The sequence below is a fragment of the Xenopus tropicalis genome, chromosome 7 (assembly GCF_000004195.4).
Source record: "Xenopus tropicalis strain Nigerian chromosome 7, UCB_Xtro_10.0, whole genome shotgun sequence".
Lineage (NCBI taxonomy): Eukaryota > Metazoa > Chordata > Amphibia > Anura > Pipidae > Xenopus > Xenopus tropicalis.
In genome coordinates, this window is record NC_030683.2 from 5868003 (window position 1) to 5890517 (window position 22515).

The following is a 22515-nucleotide window of genomic DNA, read 5'->3' on the forward strand; positions in this document are numbered from 1 at the left end:
ATGAAGAATGCAGGCTTACACAGGCAGAACTTACTTTGATAAAAAGTCCTGCTTGGATTGAGCACTGTAATGGTTAAACTGAGCTCAGGAGAGGGGGTTTGGGGAAAAAACTAGAGTGCACAGCTAGAGCAGAGTTTCTAAGGAAACCAGCTTCTCTTCAATGGCTGTTAGACTGGAGGGTGTGTTTGGTAACCTGAGTTGAGAAGAACTGAGCATGCTCGGTGGCCAAAGTCAATTTCCAAGGAAGGGGGCTGAGTGGGTTAGAGGAGGAGAAGGAATCCCAAGTGATTAAGTGGAGTGGCAGGTATTTCAAAGGGGCTGTTCCCTGATTACAGGGGGCTTACAGGTCCTTTAAATGCTGTGGGATATGTTAGCACCTATAAAATAACTATAATAATAATAATACATCCCCAGCATAGTTCCATAAAAGATACAAAGATCCTAAAGATTAGAAAGCACTTTAAAAAGGTCACTGATGAAATGTTCTTAGGAGTCATTTATTGTGCAAAAGCACTAATGGGCACAAAAGCCCCCCCCCCCCCCCCCCCATTAGTTTTCATGCTGACAGCACTTCTGTCAGGGTCTGGTTGCACTTTGCACCTCACTTTGGATAAAAAATATAGCACCCAGTGCAGAGTGCAGCGTTGAGGGGCACAGACCAGCCCTATCCTGACTCCCATAGGGCAGACGGAAAGTAAGGGATCCCATTGCAGCCTGGGTCTGCCACCGCTCCCTAACTTGTATATCTGATTGATACTCAAATTAGGGGCATAAAGGGGTAGGATGCCTATGGAATTTCTCCATCCCTTATGAATGCAGAACACATTGCACTACTGTATTTATGGGGGTGGCCAGAGGTCTCTGTGCTCTTCCTCTGGGTGGAAGGCTTTGGTCAAAGTGCAGTAGCACTACAGGCTGCACTTGTTTTTAGCACCTTGCACCCTGCTTTCCAAGTCATAAATTGCCTATATCGTTATTAGGGCAATGGCACCCAAACCATTTAATAGACCAGATCTCAAGCTCAATCCAAGGAGCATGATGGAGGCCTACAGCAGTACAGGGAAGGCACTGTGGCCAATTGCCATTTACAACTAAAACATACCCTATTTGCCACAAGCCTGCTATTATGCTTTATAAAGTCAAAGCTGAACGCTGGACTATATACTATGTGGCATCGGCAAAACTTCCCCAGCTGTCTGTAAGTCAGACACAAGGCCATAAGCCTAGCGGAGCTGACCCAATCTCCTGTCAGAGGAGTTACAGAACTGAAACCAAAAAAGTGTTCTGCACACTCAAAAAAATACAAAAGAAAATAATTTTTATTCAATACAAAACACAAAAATACAGCCCATCGCGTTTCAACCCTACAAGAGGGTCTTCATCAGGGGCAAAAAAAGTTAAAAAGGGGCCCCTTTTTACCTTTTTTTCCCCTGATGAAGACCGTCTTGTAGGGCTGAAACACGTTAGGCTGTATTTTTGTGTTTTGTATTTGATAAAAAATATTTCCTTTTTGTATTTTTTTTTTGAGTGTGCAGAACACTTTTTTGGTATCAGTTCTGTAACTCTTCTGACAGGAGAGTGGGTCGGCCCTGCTAGGCTTATGGCCTTGTGTCTGACTTACAAGTTGGGGAAGTTTTGCCGCCTGTCAGAGGAGTTACAGAACTGATACCAAAAAAGTGTTCTGCACACTCAAAAAAATACAAAAGAAAATAATTTTTATTACATACAAAACACAAAAATACAGCCCAACGTGTTTCAACCCTACAAGACGGTCTTCATAGGGGGCAAAAAAAGTTAAAAAGGGGCCCCTTTTTAACTTTTTTTTCCCCTGATGAAGACCCTCTTGTAGGGCTGAAACGCATTGGGCTGTATTTTTGTGTTTTGTATTTAATAAAACAATTTTCCTTTTTGTATATTTTTTTTTGAGTGTGCAGAACACTTTTTGTGTTTTGTGTTAAGCTTTGGAGTTGCTGAATGGGTCTCCTCCAGTGGACTGCACCTCGATCAGTATTGAGGTCGGGTAAGGTGTGCACTCTGATGCTTTGAGTTACAGGACTGAGCATAATGACCCATATAAATGAACCATTAGGTTACATTAACAATCTAATTGCTACTGAAAGCAGTATCTGTCTGGCTGTCTATATTCTTTGCTCCACTGCCTCCGACTCCTGAAGAAGTATAGCAGCTGATCAGAGAACGAGCAGATACTGCTTTTAATAACATCTACAATTAGTTTTACATTTATTAAAAATGTATAATTAATGTATAACTGAAAGCTGCTGAGAATTACATTTTTTTCCCCACTGTGCAAAAGCACTAATCTTCTCCTTAGTAAATCTGGGCCACCCCTCCCCCCGCCTCCCCAATGATAGGACTGTGAGATGAAACAAAAGGTTTAGCAAAAGGTAGAAAGAAAGTCAGTACAATGACAAGATGGAAGGAGAGCCGACACAGGCCGCAGAATCCAAACACAGCAGCAGTAATTGTTTTGTTTAGACTGGAGCAATCCTGGACCAGTTTGGCCTGTGGTGCATGGGAAACATGAAGGATACCATTGTTCCACTGGGCTGACATTCCTTTAGTATTTCTGGCCACTCATGGGGCTCTCTGATTGATGGGTGGGGCAAGGTAGGAGATTGGTGTAGTGAGGGCAAACAAAATCAGGGTGGGGGCCGATTATTTTATTACAGAGTTATTCTATCTCTGCCCTGCCATATGTTTGCAAACTACAACACCCAGGGGTAAGATGAACAACTGGAGTACAGAGAGGTGTAGTTCTGCACCAAAAGTTTCTAAACCCACCACACAAGGGAAAACGCACAACAAGCATTTAAAGAGGACTAAAACAGACATTTTCCCCACACAAAGGGAATAAGGCAAACTCACCCTGTTTTGCGGTGTTCCTTCTTCTCAAACATATTGTTGAGGTTGATGCAGACTTGCCCCAAGAACTTATCGAGGCCGACCAGAGACCTGTGCATGGCTGTCAGTTGCAGCTGATACTGCTCTGCGTTCTCCTCCATGACCAGACCGGGCAGCTCAAAGGATGCCTCTTCCTTCCAGACGGGGCTGAGGGTCTTTTCCACCACTGAGGTGGAGTATTTCTCCTTACCCAGCTGTATGATGGTGTAGGTGTCGTTGGTGCCATGCTTGCCTTTGGGGTGCAGCTCCCGGGCCTCTAACACAGTCACTTGGACGTGGGTGGGGTACCACTTCTGTGCGATTTCTTCCAACATGGCTGGGTTCTAGTAGGACCACCTTTGCTCTTCTGTTTCCTTACACTGCCCGCCTAGGATCACATTCATATAAAGCAATGTGCTGCCCGACAAACCCCGTGTAATGCCAATGCCAACGCCGGTCATAACTAGCTGTGATGGGTGGCTGCCACTATACCGTACAGGCTCCCGGTGCTTCCTTGCATCCTTCCCAAAACGCATTCGTCTTACTGCCTTCTGCATTGATTAGGCGCTCCTCTGGCTTCCATTAACGGCTGCATGAAGGCACGGAATGGAGCACAAAGAGGCAGCAGGCAGGGCCCCTTCTTCTGCATGTCAATGGCCTGTAATAGAACACAAAAGCAGAGGTAGTCTCACAGAACAAACACCAAAAATAACCCCCCCCCCCACCCCGACAAGCTGTTACATTGCATTGCCCCCTCGTACATAGAAATATAACTGCCGATCAATCACTTGCCACTAGCAGATCAATACATAGGGCCACAGTAAAAGGTGACTCTTTGGGGAAGGGCTGCATCACACTTCCTGGTTTCCCATGCAGCTGAAAGCCCTGTTGCAAAATACAAGGCTCCCAATGATTGGTTTATCCCTGGCTGCTCCCAGGGAAGGCATGTGCCCTGCCCCGCCATTGGTTGGCTTTATTTCTCTCAACAAACCTGATTTTTTTTCTTCCTCTCTGTCATTTATTGGGTCTGTGGAGCTGCGATTGGTCTGAGCTCCGGAGCAGGTTTGTTTTGCTGAGAGGAATGCGTTTGGCATTCCAGCCCGTATCCCTGTGAATGGAAAAACACTTTGCTGCTTCTTTTTGTTTGTAATAAAAATATTGGGCAGAAGGTTACATTTTTTTTACCCAAAATATTTTCTAAAAACACTGAATACTTAAAAAGAGCTTCATATTTATTTCTGCACCATATAAAAATATTTGTATTCTATATGTTCAGCAGAGCATTATACATCATTCCCATCTGTCCCTGCCCCAGTGAGCTTACAATCTAAGGTCCCTATCACATTCCCATCAGTCCCTGCCCCAGTGAGCTTACAATCTAAGGGCCCTATCACATTCCCATCAGCCCCTGCCCCAGTGAGCTTACAATCTAAGGTCCCTAGTGAGCTTACAATCTAAGGTCCCTATCCCAAGCTTACAATCTAAGGTCCCTATCCATTCCCATCAGTCCCTGCCCCAGTGAGCTTACAATCTAAGGTCCCTATCACATTCCCATCAGTGCCCAGTGAGCTTACAATCTAAGGTCCCTATCCCATTCCCATCAGTCCCCTGCCCCAGTGGAGCTACAATCTAAGGTCCCTATCACATTCCATCAGTCCCTGCCCCAGTGAGCTTACAATCTAAGGTCCCCTATCACATTCCCATCAGCCGCTGCCCCAGTGAGCTTACAATCTAAGGTCCCTATCCCATTCCCATCAGCCCCTGCCCCAGTGAGCTTACAATCTAAGGTCCCTGTCCCATTCCCATCAGTCCCTGCCCCAGTGAGCTTACAATCTAAGGACCCTATCCCATTCCCATCAGCCCCTGCCCCAGTGCGCTTACAATCTAAGGTCCCTATCCCATTCCCATCAGCCCCTGCCCCAGTGAGCTTACAATCTAAGGTCCCTATCACATTCCCATCAGCCCCTGCCCCAGTGAGTTACAATGTAAGGCCCCTATCACATTCCCATCAGCCCCTGCCCCAGTGAGCTTACAATCTAAGGTCCCTATCACATTCCCATCAGTCCCTGCCCCAGTGAGCTTACAATCTAAGGTCCCTATCCCATTCCCCATCAGCCCCTGCCCCCAGTGAGCTTACAATCTAAGGTCCCTATCACATTCCCATCATCCCTGCCCAGTGAGCTTACAATCTAAGGTCCCTATCACATTCCCATCAGTCCCTGCCCCAGTGAGCTTACAATCTAAGGTCCTATCCCATCCCATCAGTCCCTGCCCCAGTGAGCTTACAAATCTAAGGTCCCTATCACATTCCCATCAGTCCCTGCCCCAGTGAGCTTACAATCTAAGGTCCCTATCACATTCCCATCATGTCCCTGCCCCAGTGAGCTTACAATTAAGGTCCCTATCACATTCCCATCAGCCCCTGCCCAGTGAGCTTACAATCTAAGGTCCCTATCCCATTCCCCATCAGTCCCTGCCCCAGTGAGCTTACAATCTAAGGCCCCTATCACATTCCCATTAGTCCCTGCCCCAGTGAGCTTAGAATCTAAGGTCCCTATCCCATTCCCATTAGTCCCTGCCCCAGTGAGCTTACAGTCTAAGGTCCCTATCACATTCCCATCAGTCCCTGCCCCAGTGAGCTTAGAATCTAAGGTCCCTATCCCATTCCCATTAGTCCCTGCCCCAGTGAGCTTAGAATCTAAGGTCCCTATCCCATTCCCATTAGTCCCTGCCCCAGTGAGCTTAGAATCTAAGGTCCCTATCCCATTCCCATTAGTCCCTGCCCCAGTGAGCTTAGAATCTAAGGTCCCTATCCCATTCCCATTAGTCCCTGCCCCAGTGAGCTTACAGTCTAAGGTCCCTATCACATTCCCATCAGCCCCTGCCCCAGTGAGCTTACAATCTAAGGCCCCTATCCCATTCCCATCAGTCCCTGCCCCAGTGAGCTTACAATCTAAGGTCCCTATCCCATTCCCATCAGCCCCTGCCCCAGTGAGCTTACAATCTAAGGTCCCTATCACATTCCCATCAGTCCCTGCCCCAGTGAGCTTACAATCTAAGGTCCCTATCACATTCCAAAATGCTAATATGGAGGAGCCCTCAGACACCAAGGTGCCTTTTCGTCTAGTAATTTTTAGTAACTCTCATGGTAAATATACCCTTGTGCAGAAACCCTTAACCCCTTAAGGAGAATGGAAATGTTCCCTGTGTTACTACAGAACCCCATATTCGCTCTGCTCTTCTAACCCCCCAGTGCAGAAGTGGTGAAGCCCATAACCCAGTATAACAGAGCAGCAAAAGAAACAATTAGCCATTATATTATTATTATTATTATTATTAATCTTCCCTTCAGCATGTGTATAGCCACACAAGTTCCACACTGGGGCCACACCTGTTTCTCTCTCCTATTATTAACATTTAGCTGTGCTATTCCTGGCTGTTTGCAACAGCTGAATGAACATTTGCATTTTATATCACTTGGCTTGTTATGTAGAAATACAGACTGGTTTTGGCTTGGGGTTTTTAAAGGGGAAGTAAACTCCTTGTGCAACATGACTGCTATGAATAGGGCTTGTGCTGAACGTACTTTCTGCCAGCTGGCTTTTTATTTTTATTATTATTATTCAGTAAACTCATGTTAAACAAGGAGGCACATTAAACTTTCCTACAGTTTCTACGATGAAAACAATATACTGGTTGGTAAATTAGTAATTACCCATCCTTTCCTCTCCTCCCCTTTAAAGGAGAAGGAAAGGAACAATCACTGGAGGTAGTGCCAAAATGTTAGACACCCCCCAGTGTTTGTAATTACTTACCTGATACCCGGGCAAGTGACTATATCTTTCCTTCTCCTTTTAAGGTGGCCATACACTTTCAGATCCAGTTGCTTGACGATGTCGCCAAGCGAGCGGATCTTCTTCCGATATCCCCCACCTATGGGTGGGCGATATCGGGCAAATCCAGGCCCTGGGGCCAAACGATCGAAATAGAACGACGGGTATAGGCAAAGTCAGTTTGGGGACCGCATCAATGAGCCGATGCAGTCCCTGATCCGACTAAATTTTTAGTGCCCCTACACGGGCCGATAAGCTGCCGAATTGGTCTAAGGGACTAGAATCAGCCTGCGTATGGCCACCTTGAGCCCTCCATGCCCACTTCCACCACTACAGAGCCGTTAACCAAACCCTATGTCATGAAGGAGAGAATGACCCAGTCCTGTTTTTTTAGACCTGAATTACTAAAAGGCCTAAAGTGGATCAGTATTTCCCTTATGACATGGCGTTGGTTGACAGCTCTGCCACTATGGTTTTCACCCTGTGACGTTAGCGCCCCACCCTGGGGTGCCCAGATCACTTGAACAGTCAGGGTCACATCTAAAAACTCCAGCTAGCAGGGCTTCATTAATTGCAATTTATTTTAAATGCAATCAGTGCTGCCCTGCAACATGTATTTATAAGACATGACCCTGAATTTTCAAGTGATCTGGTCACCCTACTCCCCATAGGCAGGGAAGCTGGCAACCTTAGTACCATGTGATGCTGATTTGAAAGCCCATGGCCCATATGGCCAGTGTATATCAGTCAGATAGGTGAAATCAATGTGTATTGGAATTACATTTTCTTTATGAGGTATGGGGCCCTTGGTGCGATTTGGACTAACTAACCCATCAACAACTTTACCAATTTCACCCTTATGTCCCTCCAGGTTCCCCATTGTACATCCCTTGGCGCAAATATATGCCAATTATTAATTATGACTTATCACTTACCTATTACACATTACTTGCTTATAAATACCACCTACCGACGTATAATTTGATTTTCATCTGTATTTTTTTCTTTTCTTGGTTTTGTTTTTATATTTACCCTTAATTTTCCTTTTTTAATTGCATTTTTTCACTGTGTAATCAAAGGTGGATTTCTCCTATAAGCAGAAAAGGAAAAAAAAGGGCACATAACAATCTGTAAGTCATTCTACCAACAACAATGTGGGGGAGTAACTGTTTCTGCTTGGAGTTCCTCCATGGTTACCTGCATTTTGTGTGTCAGGTCACTTTAGAGCCAGTATCAGTACGTGCCAGGCTACATTCCCCTCAGTAACCCCGCAGAGAGGGAAACTTCTGACTGACAAGCCCCAACTCTCAAGCAGTTCCCTGAGGTAAATAGGCTAGGCCATATGTGTCGGCATTCTGAGGGAAGGAGGCGGGGCCTACCATAGGACAAGCTTTTATGAGGCAAATGAGGGTGGAGCCATGACTTTGTGGCAATTTAGCAGGGTTTCCAAAGTACAAATTTGGCCTTGTTTTTGGAACCATGGCGGGTATGTAGTTTTGAAACTAGCCACAGTTTTTTTCCTCTGACATGCCTTTCCCAGTGCATGCTGGGTAATGTAGTTTATATCATACTATCAGCCTACAGGTAAGCTTAATATAAAACTACAATACCCAGCATGCAATTATAGACAGAAGCTCCCTTTTCTATTCCTCTGTACTGAACCTGAAGCAGCAAAACTACTATAACCTGCATGGACTGTAACTGTAGAGTGTGGGCAGGGCATGGGTAGTGACTATATGCTCATTAAGCATATTGGGCTATTTTTGGGCTACTTTACAAAGTGGCTTTTGGCTAGTTTTGGGCCGGTTTCAGAACTGACTTTGGTTGGTTTGGGAAAATAGATCTGGCAACCCTGCAAGGCAACCCTGATGTAAAAGCGTAACTTTCTCTGCAAAGTAAATGGGGGGAAACTGAATGGTCAGATGTGTTATTTGAGGTGACTACGCGGAGTCCCAGTAGCAGGAGGAACCATCTTGTCTATACTGTAATACATTTTTGGAAATGTTCTCTGTCATAAGAGGGTGCTGTAAACATACTAAGTTTAAGAGACTTAAGGGCAAATTTATTATGCAGTGTAAAAAACCACAACCAAAGTCACCACACATTGCCAGGCTTAGCTGCGTAAAAAACAACGTAAAGTTGTTCTGCCGGAACTTATGTAGAATAACGACGTAAAATCAAGGTAGTAGCTCCCAGTAGGTATCATAATAGCACTCAATAGTAAGAAATCCAAGTCCGGCTTGGGACTCCTCCAGTTACATGGGAGTAGGAGAAACAATAGGTTAGCTGAAAGCAGTTCTAATGTGTAGCGCTGGCTCCTTCTGAAAGCTCAGACTCAGGCACACTTTACTGCTGCGCTGCAAGTTGGAGTGATATCCCCCCCCCCCCTCACCCCCAGCAGCCGATCAGCAGAACAATGGGAAGGGAGCAAGATAGCAGCTCCCAGTAGGTATCAGAATAGCACTCAATAGTAAGAAATCCAAGTCCGGCTTGGGACTCCTCCAGTTACAAGGGAGTAGGAGAAACAATAGGTTAGCTGAAAGCAGTTCTAATGTGTAGCGTTGGCTCCTTCTGAAAGCTCAGACTCAGGCACACTTTACTGCTGTGCTGCAAGTTGGAGTGATATCCCCCCCCCCCCCAGCAGCCGATCAGCAGAACAATGGGAAGGGAGCAAGATAGCAGCTCCCAGTAGGTATCAGAATAGCACTCAATAGTAAGAAATCCAAGTCCGGCTTGGGACTCCTCCAGTTACATGGGAGTAGGAGAAACAATAGGTTAGCTGAAAGCAGTTCTAATGTGTAGCGTTGGGCTTGCTATTCAGCAGTGCTCTCTTCTGAAAGCTCAGACTCAGGCACGGCAGCACTGAGTTGTCATATCCCCCCGGCCCCCTGCAGCCGATCAGCAGAACAATAGTGAGCAAGCCAGCTCATGAATGTCACAATCACAAGGCCTCCTCCTCTTTACATGGATTGGTAAAATATACATAGGACAAGAATAAAGGCAGGTTGGGCTGTAAATGGTAATTCAGCATTCTGTTGCGCTAGCTGCAGCATTCACTGACTCAACACGGCTCTCTGAGAAATCAATGGCAAGGTGATATTACTCTGTATCATTTACTGCTTTTCCATTTAAGGTGTCCAACCCCATGACAGAAGGTTAGAGTATCAATGGACGCATTGTTGTTTCTTATATCTTGTAATGATGACTTATATAATTGGTTTAACTGTGGGCAATAATTCCACACTAATTCAATTACAGTCCTAGGGCTATATATCAAGGGGTAGACACAAGCGTTGGAGCTGTAAGGGGACCAATATTATTCCCAACCTCATGCACTGTGTACTCTGGAACATCAGCTGCAAAACTCTCAGACATATATACAGGTATGGGACCTGTTATCCAGAATGCCTGGACCTGGAGCAACCCTTATTAGTAAATGATCGATTATTGGTTATCTTAGCAGCAGTCCTGCCCTGCTTTATGGCTGAGATTCTAGCTATCTGTATAACAGAGCATTCTGTCACAGTGGCACAGATCCTATCTGATCCCCCCATTGTAAGCAGCAGTCCTGCCCTGCTTTATGGCTGAGATTCTAGCTATCTGTATAACAGAGCATTCTGTCACAGTGGCACAGATCCTATCTGATCCCCCCCATTGTAAGCAGCAGTCTGCCCTGCTTTATGGCTGAATTCTAGCTATCTGTATACAGAGCATTCTGTCACAGTGGCACAGATCCTATCTGATCCCCCCATTGTATAGCAGCAGTCCTGCCCTGCTTTATGGCTGAGATTCTAGCTATCTGTATAACAGAGCATTCTGTCACAGTGGCAACAGATCCTATCTGATCCCCCCCCCATTGTAAGCAGCAGTCCTGCCCTGCTTTATGGCTGAGATTCTAGCTATCTGTATAACAGAGCATTCTGTCACAGTGGCACAGATCCTATCTGATCCCCCCATTGTAAGGCAGCAGTCCTGCCCTGCTTATGGCTGAGATTCTAGCTATCTGTATAACAGAGCATTCTGTCACAGTGGCACAGATCCTATCTGATCCCCCCATTGTAAGCAGCAGTCCTGCCCTGCTTTATGGCTGAGATTCTAGCTATCTGTATAACAGAGCATTCTGTCACAGTGGCACAGATCCTATCTGATCCCCCCCATTGTAAGCAGCAGTCCTGCCCTGCTTTATGGCTGAGAATGCTTGGAATTTAGGAGAATAGCTGGGTTACTGTGCACTGGCTGTGCTGTAAGGCTTTGATAGGGCTCCTCCTCATTGCTATAGTGATCTGTATAACAACACAAAGCTAAATACCCAGTGCAACAAGCAGCCCTATGTGAGTGCCTGGTTGGTGATTGTCAGTCTCTTATTTGGAGAGTAAATCAGAAACACCAGTGACTTGCCTGTGATATTGCTTCTTAACGTAAGTTTCCACTTGTGTATTAATGCACATAGATTACACTTCTACATGAACATTTTATATTCTTTTATTTATCTTTATCTTATTTTTTTATGATTTTTTTAAGGCACCCTATTCCTATCTGTATGGCATTTATTATCCACACATCCTGGAACCTTGGGTTTCCTTTAAGGGGAACTATACCCAAAGATTAAACTTTTCCTATTAAAAGACACTGGAATTCTAAGTGATGTTCCATTTATTACAAATGTACATACAGGTATGGGATCTGTTATCCAGAATGCTCGGGACCTAGGGTCTTCTGGATAAGGGATCTTTCCATCATTTAGATCCATACCTTAAGTCTACTAAACAAATATTGCAGTGCTGTCCAACTGGCGACCCCCCTCTGTGTGGCCCCCCACCTGTCTGGCTGCTTTGATGGCTTACTCTTGTGTAAGCTTTAAATGGTATCAGTACTGTGATTAACTGCCCCCCCTGCATGGTTCTCACCTCAGATTCAGGCTGCAATCAGGCTGTATTGTTTAAATATGTAATTCCCTGTGTTGTTCACACCTTTTAATCTCTGCATTCTTCACCCCCTGCAGTGTTCACACCTCAGGCTCAGGCTGTAATCACCCCCATTGTTCACCTGTTCACACCTCAGGAGCAGTAGAAACCCACAAATAATCCCTGCACACTACAAAAAGAACATATACTGAGGTGGTACTTCAGTTAAAAAGTTTTTTTAATATATAGTTATTGTGCAGACTGTAGGAGCAGTGCCAGCATTGTGTCACTGTAGGCTGCCTGTGTGTGCCATACACACAGGCATCATAGGGCAAGCAGAGTATGGCACACACAGGCAGAGTATGGCACAAACCAGCCACGAATGGCACACAGTGAAAGTATGGCAGGGTAGGGAAGGCAGAGTATGGCGCACACAGGCAGGGTAGGGAAGGCAGAGTATGGCACACACAGGCAGGGTAGGGAAGGCAGAGTATGGCACACACAGGCAGGGTAGGGAAGGCAGAGTATGGCAGGTTTTTGCTGTACTATAACCATTAATATGGGTATGGTCATGTGATAACATGGGTGTGGTTTCAAGTGGGTGCGGTTTCAAAAAGGGGAGTGGCCAAAACTGGCTTCCATTATCGGCCCTCCACCACGTAGGTCGGAAAAATTCCGGCCCTCGGTACAACAGAAGTTGGACAGCACTGCCATATTGGAAGCTTGGATAACACATTCTATATGTTATCCTTTTATGTTATCCTATACCCTTATGAGCCATGCACAGGGTCAGACTGGGCCAGCGGGGCACTGGGAAAAAAACTGGTGGTCCCCGGCCTTTGTGGGTCCCACTGACTCAGACAAGATCTTTGCTGGAGCTCTTTTGTTGATCTCCCTCCCCTGATTGTGGCCAAGTATATTGTGAGCATTTGGGGGGAGGGGGTTGGGTAGGTGGTGGGGGCCCCTGGGGGGGTGTATGTTGGGGCCCTGTACATCCCAGTCCGACCCAGGCCATGCAGCAGAAGGCCAAGCAGCTCCATGTTCTACTTAAAGGGAAAACTATACCCCCAGAATGAATACGTAACCAACAGACAGTTTATATTATATTAAGTGGCCTATTAAAGAATCTCCCCAAACTGGAATATATATATCAGTAAATATTGCCCCATTACATCCTTTCCCTTGAGCCGCCATTTAGTGATGGGCTGTGTGCTCCCTCAGAGATCAGCTGACAGGAAGTGGTGTAGCTCTAACTGCAACAGGAAGTAGTGTGGGAGCAAAAGGCAGAACTCTGCCCATTCATTGGCTGATGGGGCCTAGCATGTATGTGTGCCTTGGCTTGTTTGTGTGCACTGTGACTCCTATGATCCCAGGGGGCGGGCCTTAGTACTTAAAATGTCAGTTTCCTATTTAGGATTACCCAATGGCACATACTGCTAAACAAGTATATTTATATGAAAATGGTTTATTTAGATGAATCAGGGTTTTACATATGAGCTGTTTATGTAATATGTTTTTTATAGAGACCGACATTGTTTGGGGGGGTATAGTTTCCCTTTAATAGAAAGGGGAGAGTAGAAGAGTCATTAGGTGTCATTTACTTACCCCAAATGCAGTTGCAGTTGGACAAAGTTTCCCACAGGCGTTGCATAAAAAAAGTCCATTTAATTGCGTTCAATGATGCTCCTCGCTGTTTCCAATAGTTCCATTTACATTTAGCTACTCCATAAACAATGCAAAGTTTAGATATTGTTCATCTATAACTCCCAGCAGTTCAGCCGCATTTAGAGAGCCAAGAGCTGGGCGTCTTTGGTTTGCAGCGTAGCTACAGAAAGTCGTCGTAGAAAATTGCACGTCAGCTGTTATAGGAGATAAAAAGGAGTCCTATAGCCCATCATGTAAAGGGAAAAGAAAGAGCCGAATAATGAAATCATTATAGAACGCAGAAATAAAGGGATAGGTGCTTAAGAAGCCCGGCCTTGAGTAGAGCGGCTTAACGTTTAAACGACTGATTTCTATTTTCCCTAAACAATTCAGAAATGCGGCGGAATCCTTTAATGTGCACCCCGCTGTGTCCTTCCCCACATCACAAACAGACATCTGAGTGTATTTTAGGGATAAGAGATATTTGGAGAAGATTAAAGAGGCTCTCCGCACAAGTATACTGTAGATAAACACCACAATCTCCCACGTTTTCTTAGGAAACCCAGCAGCTTCTGTGAATTACAAACGGCTCTTTATTTTAAAAGCGCAGACCAAAAGAGGGTTTGAAATATCAGAATATATTTAGCGGGTACTTAACCAATCCAGCATGGCGCACTCGATCTGCTTCACATTCTGGGGATATCAGTTCCCCCTGCAAGCTGTATGCAGTATCGCTATGGGATGGAGATTAGATTGGAGCCAAAAATCTGAAGTTGCATCATACCATGAGATTTCCGGCCATTAGGCTTGGCATGGCCAACTGTACTGGCAAATACAAGGAAAATAAAGGCAGATCTTGTTCTACTGTCCACACGTTTCCTTTTTGTTCCTCTGATGCCATCTTGTCCTACTATCACCATCTTACCCTGCTACCTTCATGATGCCCTACTGTCTCCATCTTGTCCTACTATCACCATCTTACCCTGCTACCTTCATGATGCCCTACTGTCTCCATCTTGTCCTACTATCACCATCTTACCGTGCTACCTTCATGATGCCCTACTGTCTCCATCTTGTCCTACTATCACCATCTTACCCTGCTACCTCCATGATGCCCTACTGTCTCAATCTTGTCCTACTATCACCACCTTACCCTGCTACCTCCATGATGTCCTACTTTCTTCATCTTGTCCTACTATCACCACCTTACCCTGCTACCTCCATGATGTCCTACTTTCTTCATCTTGTCCTACTATCACCATCTTACCCTGCTACCTCCATGATGTCCTACTTTCTTCATCTTGCTCTACTGTCTCCATCTTCTCCTACTGTAGCCATCATGCCCTACTATCTCCATTTCATTCTTCTGTCAACATCTTGTCTAACTTCCCATTTTTACCATTTTCATTTCTATCTTGACCTACAATTGCTATTTTGCCCTACTTTCACACTCTATCTCTATTGTTGCCATACTGTGACCATCTTACCTTATTTTTGTAATCTTAGTCTACTATACCTGTTCTCCAACCTGCTCTTACTTCCTCTGCTTCCTCATAATGTTGAGAGCACTGGGTTGTTGATTTTACCCCCTAAAGGCATATTTTATTAATTTTAATGTTTCTGCTCTTTTTCAGGAAGTTATTAGGTAAAGTGTTATGGCCTCAGTGAAGAAATCAGCAGTACCTCTGGATATTGTGGCAGCAAAGTCACCAGGTAAGTACTCAGAGAGTGATAGAACTGCCTGGCTGATCTGTGCTTAGTGCAAGGAAACTGGATTATATCAGCCAGGTAACTGGCCCCATAGTTATCCAAAAGGGTGGCATGTTTGACTAGCTTTATAGGCACCACACAGAGCTGCAAGATCGGCCCCTTCTCTCAGTTTGGAAGAAAGTGGTTGATGATTGGTTCATGGTTGGGTATCCACTGGAATCATTTTGAATGAATACATGTGAAGAGCCGTTCATTTGGTGAGGTCACCAAACGAGCGGATCTTTCCCTAATATGCCCACCTTGGGCGATCAAATTGCATTGACGGGATGCAGGCAGTCAGAAAGAGGAGCGCCATCAACCTGCCAAAGCACTCCTCACCCAAATGGGATTTTTAAACCTGCCAAGTCAACATCTGGATGATGTCAGTTTGACAGACCCATCTGAGGCCCCCACTCACAAGCAAATAATTGGCCTGGGTATGGCCACCTTAAGGGTAAGCACCCACGGACTGACTTAATCACCCACAATATACTGTATCTCTGCTATCGGGTTTCCACTGGCAACTATAGAAGGCGCCAATGGAAAGTTCTTCTCATCGCTTCAGTTTCCAGAGTTGCCTGTAGCAGAAAACCGCGCAACTTTGGAACAGAAGCGATGCAAAGGGCTTTCCATTTAAAGATTGTTTGTATTGTCCAAGTAAGTACCTACAGTTTGGATGGAACTTTTTGTGTGGGATCATTGGACATCCAGGATGCAAATTAGTTACTCCATTAGGATACTTTTCATAGACTGAAGGGATCGATCAGTTCAGTGCAATTTGGCCATTTACTTTAGTAGATCTGCTTGGAAATCACCTGTCTAGTTACACTTTAGGCTTGCCCATTTAACCAACATTGCTGCCTTTACCAATCACTAACTTAGTCCTTTATCTTATTAGCCAACCAGTACCTGCTACATTTATTGGAAGACAAGAGGACAGTCTCCTTTCAGCAGCCAACGGAAGAACGAATTCAAGTTGTATTTGAGGTGCTGGACACACTGACACCGCAGCTGGGAGTCTTCTCTAAAGTATTACAACTCATCCGAGCTGAACTATATGGTAAGGTGGCACACAGACACACAGACCATTCTTTTTTTTTAATGTAATGGCAACCAATCGCAGTATTTTTGCTGTCTCTTTTATTATACACATATACTGTATGAGCGCATTCTTAAATAACAAAAACAATATGTAGGTAGCGTTACTCTAATGGGGTTCTTGTTGCAGATGCGATTTATAGTTCGACTATCTCTGCTAGTCCAGTTTCAACACATTCGGAGTCTTTGAAGAAAATTTCGTATTTCACTCTCGTGAGAAGGGCGCAGGATGAGCGGTGAGTGGTGATACATATAGTAGTATACTTTACTTCTATTGAAGTAGGAGAACTTTTATGCTAACAGTGTGGTAGAACTGGGGTGTTTGCTACAGAAACCCTACTATAGTTTATAAAAATACCCCGCTGTGTAGCCCCAGGGGCAGCCATTCCTGCACTGGTACAGCTGGGGTGTTTGCTACAGAAACCCTACTATAGTTTATATAAATACCCCGCTGTGTAGCCCCGGGGGCAGCCATTCCTGCACTGGTACAGCTGGGGTGTTTGCTACAGAAACCCTACTATAGTTTATATAAATACCCCGCTGTGTAGCCCCGGGGGCAGCCATTCCTGCACTGGTACAGCTGGGGTGTTTGCTACAGAAACCCTACTATAGTTTATATAAATACCCCACTGTGTAGCCCCGGGGGCAGCCATTCCTGCACCGGTACAGCTGGGGTGTTTGCTACAGAAACCCTACTATAGTTTATATAAATACCCCGCTGTGTAGCCCCGGGGGCAGCCATTCCTGCACTGGTGCAGCTGGGGTGTTTGCTACAGAAACCCTACTATAGTTTATATAAATACCCCGCCGTGTAGCCCCGGGGGCAGCCATTCCTGCAGAAAGAGCTATATATGTTTTGATCAGATTTGTTTAGTAACAAGTTTCATTGTTGTGTATAAATTTCATTTCAGCAATGATGAAATGGAGAAAATAGAATCAGACCTTCAGAACGTAAAAGCAGTGTAAGTAAAACAATCACTACAGAATTTCTGTGTACCAGGCTTGAAATTGCAGTACCCTAGTGAGCTGATAGCTTTGAGTTTCTGATTTTGTTTTGGTTCAAGCTTCCCTTTGTATCCCACATTTAGTGCCACACATAGCTCATTGCACAGTTACATTAAAGGGAAACTGCCATGATATTTATGGGGCACTTTTTATTTCTAAATGACACTGTTACACAGCAAATAATTCCCTCTGCCATTTAACCTTTTATTCTTGAACCAATAAATGTATTTGTCGCTGTAATATTGGTGTGTAGGCGCCATCTCAGTGCCTTGTGCCTGAGTCTGAGCTTTCAGCCAGCGCTACACATTAGAACTGCTTTCAGCTAACCTATTGTTTCTCCTACTCCCATGTAACTGGAGGAGTCCCAAGCCGGACTTGGATTTCTTACTATTGAGTGCTATTCTGATACCTATTGGGAGCCGCTATCTTGCTCCCTTCCCATTGTTCTGCTGATCGGCTGCTGGGGGTGAGGGGGGGGGGAATCACTCCAACTTGCAGTGCAGCAGTAAAGTGTGCCTGAGTCTGAGCTTTCAGCCAGCGCTACACATTAGAACTGCTTTCAGCTAACCTATTGTTTCTCCTACTCCCATGTAACTGGAGGAGTCCCAAGCCGGACTTGGATTTCTTACTATTGAGTGCTATTCTGATACCTACTGGGAGCTGCTATCTTGCTCCCTTCCCATTGTTCTGCTGATCGGCTGCTGGGGGTGAGGGGGGGGGGGGGATATCACTCCAACTTGCAGCGCAGCAGTAAAGTGTACCTGAGTCTGAGCTTTCAGAAGGAGCCGGCGCTACACATTAGAACTGCTTTCAGTTAACCTATTGTTTCTCCTACTCCCATGTAACTGGAGGAGTCCCAAGCCGGACTTGGATTTCTTACTATTGAGTGCTATTCTGATACCGACTGGGAAGCTGCTATCTTGCTTCCTTCCCATTGTTCTGCTGATCGGCTGCTGGGGGTGAGGGGGGGGGGGGGGATATCACTCCAACTTGCAGCGCAGCAGTAAAGTGTACCTGAGTCTGAGCTTTCAGAAGGAGCCGGCGCTACACATTAGAACTGCTTTCAGTTAACCTATTGTTTCTCCTACTCCCATGTAACTGGAGGAGTCCCAAGCCGGACTTGGATTTCTTACTATTGAGTGCTATTCTGATACCGACTGGGAGCTGCTATCTTGCTTCCTTCCCATTGTTCTGCTGATTGGCTGCTGGGGGGGGGGGATATCTCTCCAACTTTAACCATTAACCAATAACCATTGCTTTACTAAGTAAAAAAAATATGGCAGCTTCCAGCCACAGACGTACATAGAAGGAATTTTTCAGCTCTAAAATTAGTGTAAAATCACCAGTTAAAGAGAAACTCTGGCTTCTGAACCAAAATCTGTTAAAAAAAAACCCTAATAAACATATCACTGTAATCTGTTCCTCCCTCCCACACACATTCCATTATGTCCATCTCTGGCCATACTCAGAACCAGCTACACTATTATTATTTAAGTCTCCAAAATATAATCTCCTTTACTGGTGATAGGCATATAATTTTGCTATGGGACCAGTATCTTCTGGTTAGACTGAGTTTGGCTAACGCTGCTCTGTGTTATTAGGCATTTATTGTCTGGGAATTACTGAGCCCGAGGTGTCTGGTTCTGTAAATAGAAACAAATAAAACAGCTTTATGGTTATTGATGTTTTCCAATATATCTCCATAATCTCTTGTGAGCTGCAAGTGCTGCTGTAATTTGTTGAAAAGTCTTATCGTAAAAAATAGACTACAGAGAGCTTTATGCCCTATTGCCTGGAACACAGAAACGTCTTATTAATAATTCCCATTTACAGTTGGGGTTAAAAACCTGGCTCAGGGGGGTCAGCCAGTTAGAGCCTGGGGGAGGTATGGGGGTCTAACAGCCGTTTCTCATTTCTCTTCTCAACACATTAGGGTTAAAAGCAATATAGAGGAATAAGGTCTTTTGATCTTTTGTTGGACGGCGGGGACATTGGAAGTGTATGGAACAGACATGGCTTCCAGCAGACCAACCCGCTCTGCGGTACATGAAAGGGAGGCTAAGATGGCTTTACCCAGTACCCTGCTGACCCATTCAGAGCTCAGGCAATAGGGCTCTGTGCATGACCTTTGATCCGTCTGCACTGAGAAAAGTAGAGTTAATCCTAAATTTTCATTTTTAAATGGCTTAGATTTTTAAATTGTGAATGATTGCAGAGCAATGTAGGGACGCCTTCGGTAAGGAAGTGGTTAACCCCAACTTGCAAGAAATGATTCCCAATTCCGGGGTGTACAGAACAAACATACAAATTACCTAAAAACACTAACAGGGCCCCGCTCGTTAGCACTTATGGGTCTAAAATTCCAACCAGCCGAATGCATGAAATGTTCCCAGACTTTCGCATGTTTTGCTGTGGTTTCTATTCATGCTTTGATTGGCTACAGATTAGTTCTAATCATATCCACGTTAAAGTTACAGTTACGGCGAATGTGCCATAAAGTGATTTTTCCCTCCAAGGGGGATTCATTTGGCATCAATATCCTCCGACCCGCATCAGATCTCTGCGTTTTGGCAGGTAGATCATTGGCAACCCACACATCACCTGGCCACAGTGCGTCATGAGAAAAGCCTTTGGCAGGTATGTGGGGGCGGCACGTGTCTGGCATTCCTAGGGCTGGCTAGCCCGGGTATTTATTAAGGAGGAACGGCACTTTTTTTCAGAACGCATGAAGGTATTTGGGCACAGGGAAATATTCCATCTCCCACTCCAGTTATTTACAATCTGAGGAAGATAACCAGTCTATGTGCTATGGCTCAGGCTGATGTCAGACATGGCGTATTCTCGGCAAACCGAAAAAATGCTTGCAGAGGATACGCCCTTCACCCGCTACCTGTGCCTGCACCCGAATGAATGAGATACGCTTGGGTGCAGGCACATGTATGTATGTATGTATGTACTGTATGTATGTATAACTTTATTTATATAGTGCCACAAAGGGTACGAAGCGCTGTACAATCTTACAGAATACAAAATTACACACAGGGAGGACAAGTGATATAATAAATACAATAAATATATATAAATGCACAGGGAATAAGTGCCATGTGGTATGAGACACAGTAGGAAGGAGGTCCCTGCCCCGTAGAGCTTACAGTCTAAGTGGTTGGGTAACATACAGGCACAAATTGGAAGGTAAGAGTGCACCGAAATACGCATAAAAATGCGAGAGAATGCAATGGTTTTTTCAGCTTGCCGAGAATACGCCACGTCTGACATCAGCCTTAAGGTGGCCATACACTTTAAAGGGGAAGGAAAGGCTAAGTCACTTGGGGGGGCTAAAATGTTAAGCACCCCCAAGTGACTTGAATCGCTTACCTCGTACCCTGGGCTGGTGCCCCTGTTAGGAGAAAAACGCACCAACCCGGGGTACCTGGGGCGAAGCGCTTCCTCCTTCCGCCTTCGTTTAGCTGCATGCGCAGTAGAGTTAAAAAGACGACTTCTCTGTTAAAGTTTGGCTTTTCACTCTACTGCGCACGCGCACGCGCGGCGAAGAAGGAAGCACTGCAGGTACCCCGGGCTGGTGCTGTTCTCTCCTAACAGGGGCACCAGCCCGGGGTAAAAGGTAAGCGATTCATGTTACTTGGGGGTGCCTAACATTTTGGCACCCCCAAGTGACTTAGCTTTTCCTTCTCCTTTAAGATCGCGGTCGCCAAGCGAGCGGATCTTCTCCCGATATCCCCACCTACGGGTGGGCGATATCGGGCGAATGTAGGCTAATTCGGTCGCTCGGCCCTGGGGCCAAAAGATCGAATTATAGCGGCACTAATGGGCACAGTCGGTTCGGGGACTGTGATATCGGTCAGGCAGACCCCTCGTTGCTGGCCCTACACGGGCTGATAAGCTGCTGAATTGGTTTAAGGGACCCATATCGGCAGCTACAATTGGCCCGTGTATGGCAGCCTTTAGTTATCATAGAACCTGAGCCTACAAATACCATCTACCATATACCATCCAAAGGATTTTTTTGGGATGCCCAGTCTCACTAATAACTATGGACAAAAGGTTGCGGTATGAATTAAGTTACAAATGTAGAAAAAGTAATACAGTATGACTGAATACGTAACCAGCAGACAGTTTATATTATGTTAAGTGACCTATTAAAGAATCTCCCCAAACTGGAATATATATATCAGTAAATATTGCCCTTTTACAGCCTTTCCCTTGAGCCGCCATTTAGTGCTGGGCTGTGTGCCCCCTCAGAGATCAGCTGACAGGAAGTGATGCAGCTCTAACTGTAACAGGAAGTAGTGTGGGAGCCAAAGGCAGAACTCTGCCCATTCATTGGCTGATGGGGCCTAGCATGTATGTGTGCCTTGGCTTGTTTGTGTGCACTGTGACTGCTATGATCCCAGGGGGCGGCCCTTAGTACTTAAAATGGCAGTTTCCTATTTAGGATTACCCAATAGCACATACTACTATAAAAGTATATTTTTATGAAAATGGTTTATTTAGATAAATAAATAAAATATATATTGTTATTCATTTTACTAAACATGTATATTAAAAACCAAGCAAATGTACCAGAATAGATTACAAGTAGAGTATAAACAGAGTAGGAATAGTATAAATTCCTTTAGGGTCACATTTAACCAGTAATCTAGAGATGCCCCCTGCAGGCAGAGCACGTGAAAGGAACCCACATGAATAGATTTAGGGGCAAATATTTCTGCTATTAAGAGCCGACTGGTTTGTTCCTTGCAGGGGGCTTCCGGCTTCTTATCACCTCCTTAACGGATTTAAGTTTACGGCCCCCTTGCCGCTTGCATTAGTTTTCCCCCTTTTCTTCATTTTGCTCGTAAGCTTATTGCCTCTGCTCGGCCATTGTCCCGGCTTACTAGGGCCATGCCGCTCGCTGCTAACTACCTCTGCCTCAGTGGCTTTGAAAAGGTGATGTTTGAACTCATAATTGTTACCCCCCCCCAGTCTGCTTCCCAGAGTGTGCTGAATTAGCTCTATTGATCCCCTATTTCCCCTCTGCACGAAGGAGGGCAAAGAAGATCACTTCCCAGCAGCGAGGGTCTATTCTCATGGTATCACTGCTATTCCCAGTCACATTTATGGATCAATTAAAGGTACAGGTATGGGACCCATTATCTAGACTGCTTAGGAGCTGGGGTTTTCCTGATAAGGGATCAAGTACAGGTACTGTTTTATTATTACAGAGAAAAGGGAATCATTTAACCATGAAATAAACCCAATAGGGCTGTTCTGCCCCCAATAAGGGGTAATTATATCTTAGTTGGGATCAAGTACAGGTACTGTTTTATTATTACAGAGAAAAGGGAATCATTTAACCATTAAATAAACCCAATAGGGCTGTT

General features: G+C 45.1%; 2 protein-coding genes across 7 annotated transcripts in view; one reads left to right on the forward strand and one right to left on the reverse strand.

Annotated features, from left to right (window-relative positions):
* The window catches only part of rab11fip2 (RAB11 family interacting protein 2 (class I)), a 30558-nt gene extending 22448 nt beyond the window's left edge, over positions 1 to 8110 (reverse strand). Inside the window, exons 1-4 of one of the 5 annotated variants that reach the window (XM_012953958.3) lie at positions 7932 to 8110; positions 7705 to 7824; positions 3893 to 4009; positions 2887 to 3559 (exon numbers count right to left, since the gene is read on the reverse strand). In XM_012953958.3, the coding sequence (XP_012809412.1) occupies positions 2887 to 3236 (350 nt within the window). In that variant the 5' untranslated portion in view covers positions 3237 to 3559; positions 3893 to 4009; positions 7705 to 7824; positions 7932 to 8110. 5 annotated transcript variants of the gene reach the window in all.
* Positions 8111 to 9813: 1703 nt separating this feature from the next.
* The window catches only part of LOC101730242, a 107758-nt gene continuing 95056 nt past the window's right edge, over positions 9814 to 22515 (forward strand). Inside the window, exons 1-5 of one of the 2 annotated variants that reach the window (XM_031906238.1) lie at positions 9814 to 9827; positions 14917 to 14995; positions 15930 to 16091; positions 16260 to 16365; positions 17041 to 17091. In XM_031906238.1, the coding sequence (XP_031762098.1) occupies positions 14938 to 14995; positions 15930 to 16091; positions 16260 to 16365; positions 17041 to 17091 (377 nt within the window). In that variant the 5' untranslated portion in view covers positions 9814 to 9827; positions 14917 to 14937. Of the gene's footprint in view, positions 9828 to 11048; positions 11153 to 14916; positions 14996 to 15929; positions 16092 to 16259; positions 16366 to 17040; positions 17092 to 22515 lie in introns of those variants that run through there. The other variant, XM_018089891.2, reaches the window with a different exon arrangement.